The sequence below is a fragment of the Austrofundulus limnaeus genome, unplaced genomic scaffold (assembly GCF_001266775.1).
Source record: "Austrofundulus limnaeus strain Quisiro unplaced genomic scaffold, Austrofundulus_limnaeus-1.0 Scaffold80, whole genome shotgun sequence".
NCBI classification, from domain to species: domain Eukaryota; kingdom Metazoa; phylum Chordata; class Actinopteri; order Cyprinodontiformes; family Rivulidae; genus Austrofundulus; species Austrofundulus limnaeus.
The window spans coordinates 194,425-196,141 of NW_013952482.1; the positions used below are offsets into that span (position 1 = coordinate 194,425).

The 1,717-nt window shown below is 44.4% G+C and overlaps 1 protein-coding gene across 1 annotated transcript in view; it reads right to left on the reverse strand.

Moving 5' to 3' along the window:
- The window catches only part of myo15ab (myosin XVAb), a 65,395-nt gene that overhangs the window by 16,786 nt on the left and 46,892 nt on the right, over positions 1-1,717 (reverse strand). Inside the window, exons 52-53 of the mRNA XM_014011359.1 lie at positions 1,498-1,616; positions 431-572 (exon numbers count right to left, since the gene is read on the reverse strand). Coding sequence (XP_013866813.1) covers positions 431-572; positions 1,498-1,616 — 261 coding nt within the window. The remainder of the gene's footprint in view (positions 1-430; positions 573-1,497; positions 1,617-1,717) is intronic.

Sequence of the window (1,717 nt, forward strand, 5' to 3'; positions counted from 1 at the left end):
CACACACACACACACACACACACACACACACACACACACACACACACACACACACACACAGCTGTGTCCAGATATCTATATGAGGACAGTCCATTTGCTTCCATTAATTTCTACAGCCTAACTCTGACCCCTTACCCTAACCTAAACTCTATTCACACGTTAGCCTTCCTAACCTCCATCCCATCAATGGTATTTACCCAAATGGGAACAAGGCTTAGGTCCCCATTAATACCAGTTTGTCCCCACAAGTCTAAAAATGGCCCACATATAGTAGGAAACACCCGTGCGCACACACACACACGTCATTTAAACTGACTTTAATCTCTCATCACTGAAAGCAAGAGGTGATCATGTTTTCACCCTTTTCTCTCTCTCTCTCTCTCTCTCTGTGTGTGTGTGTGAGAGAGAGTGTTTGCTGTTTCCAGCAGACCTTTTTGATCTCGCTGATGAACGTGTCTATGAGGTGTTTGACTTGTAAGGCCTTGGCTGAGAACAGGATCAGCTTCTCGTTGGTTAGGTTGAACTCCAACATGTTTTCAGACGGGATGGTCACAAACAGGATGTCGGCATAACTGAAGAATAAGAAAAACAAAACAAAACAAAACAAAACAAACAAAAAAAAAACAGAACAAGAAATACTTTATGGTCACATGACTACATTAATGAAATCAACCATTTTTTCTATTAGCATTCAAAATCCAGAACAAGAAAGTCATGGTAAACATGTGTGTCAGTTTGGTGTGTGTGTGTACTTGTTTCTACTACAGAATGAGGGCTATAGTTATTATCAAAGTGAGGTATTTGATTTAAGGACCTCTTCAATGTCCTCACTTTATTGACAGCTCTGCTGTGCTTTACCTTTAGAGGTATGGTGTGAATTAAGTTGTGGTTCAGGTTAGGCTTAGGAATAGACTAGTAGTTAGTCAACACGTTCTCACTCCCAACTCATCAACATAATGAGRCTTGGTCAGGCACCATCTGTGTCCAGTTTTGTTGCATCGGGTACCCCCTTCACGTCAGTTATTCACGTCCGCGGCTTTTCCGGGTTGCGCCACATACGGTTCTTTGGGTTGGGGGTCTGTGGTTAATATGAGGGATCAGGATTAATGGTTAATGTTAGGTACTGAGGTCAGGGATAGGCTGTCTGGACTAATAGAAGTTAAATTTAGGGTCTGGGACGCTGTCGCGCATTTCCTACTCTTAAAAAATACGACAACGCGCTCCTCCTCCTCCGTCTAATCTCGTTCAGAACTGACRCGAGGGGGGTACACACTGCCTCCAAAACTGGACGGACTCAGACAGCTACCTGACCAAATGTCAACATGTTGATGAGTTGGGAGTGAGAATGGGTTGGAATAGTTTTAGGGGAAATGTCTGGGTTAGGCACAAAAACTGTTACAAACATGAATGGAAGTCAATACAAAGTCCTCAGTTTGATGCAAGAACAAGGATGAGTGTGTGTGTGTGTGTGTGTCTGTGTGTGTTTGCAGCGCCTACGTGTATGGACGCAGGACTCTGAAGTAATCAGGTGCTGCAGCGCTGCTTTTGACGGTCTTCAGCAATTTGATGCCACTGTGGGACACGGCCAACACCTGCACACCTGTTCCTACACTTCCCTGCACTCGCACAGAGACACATGTTCACAAAGCGAAGACTAAAAGTTAAACCCACCCCCTCAAAACCACACACCTTGAAACTAACCCCCCCACCCACACAC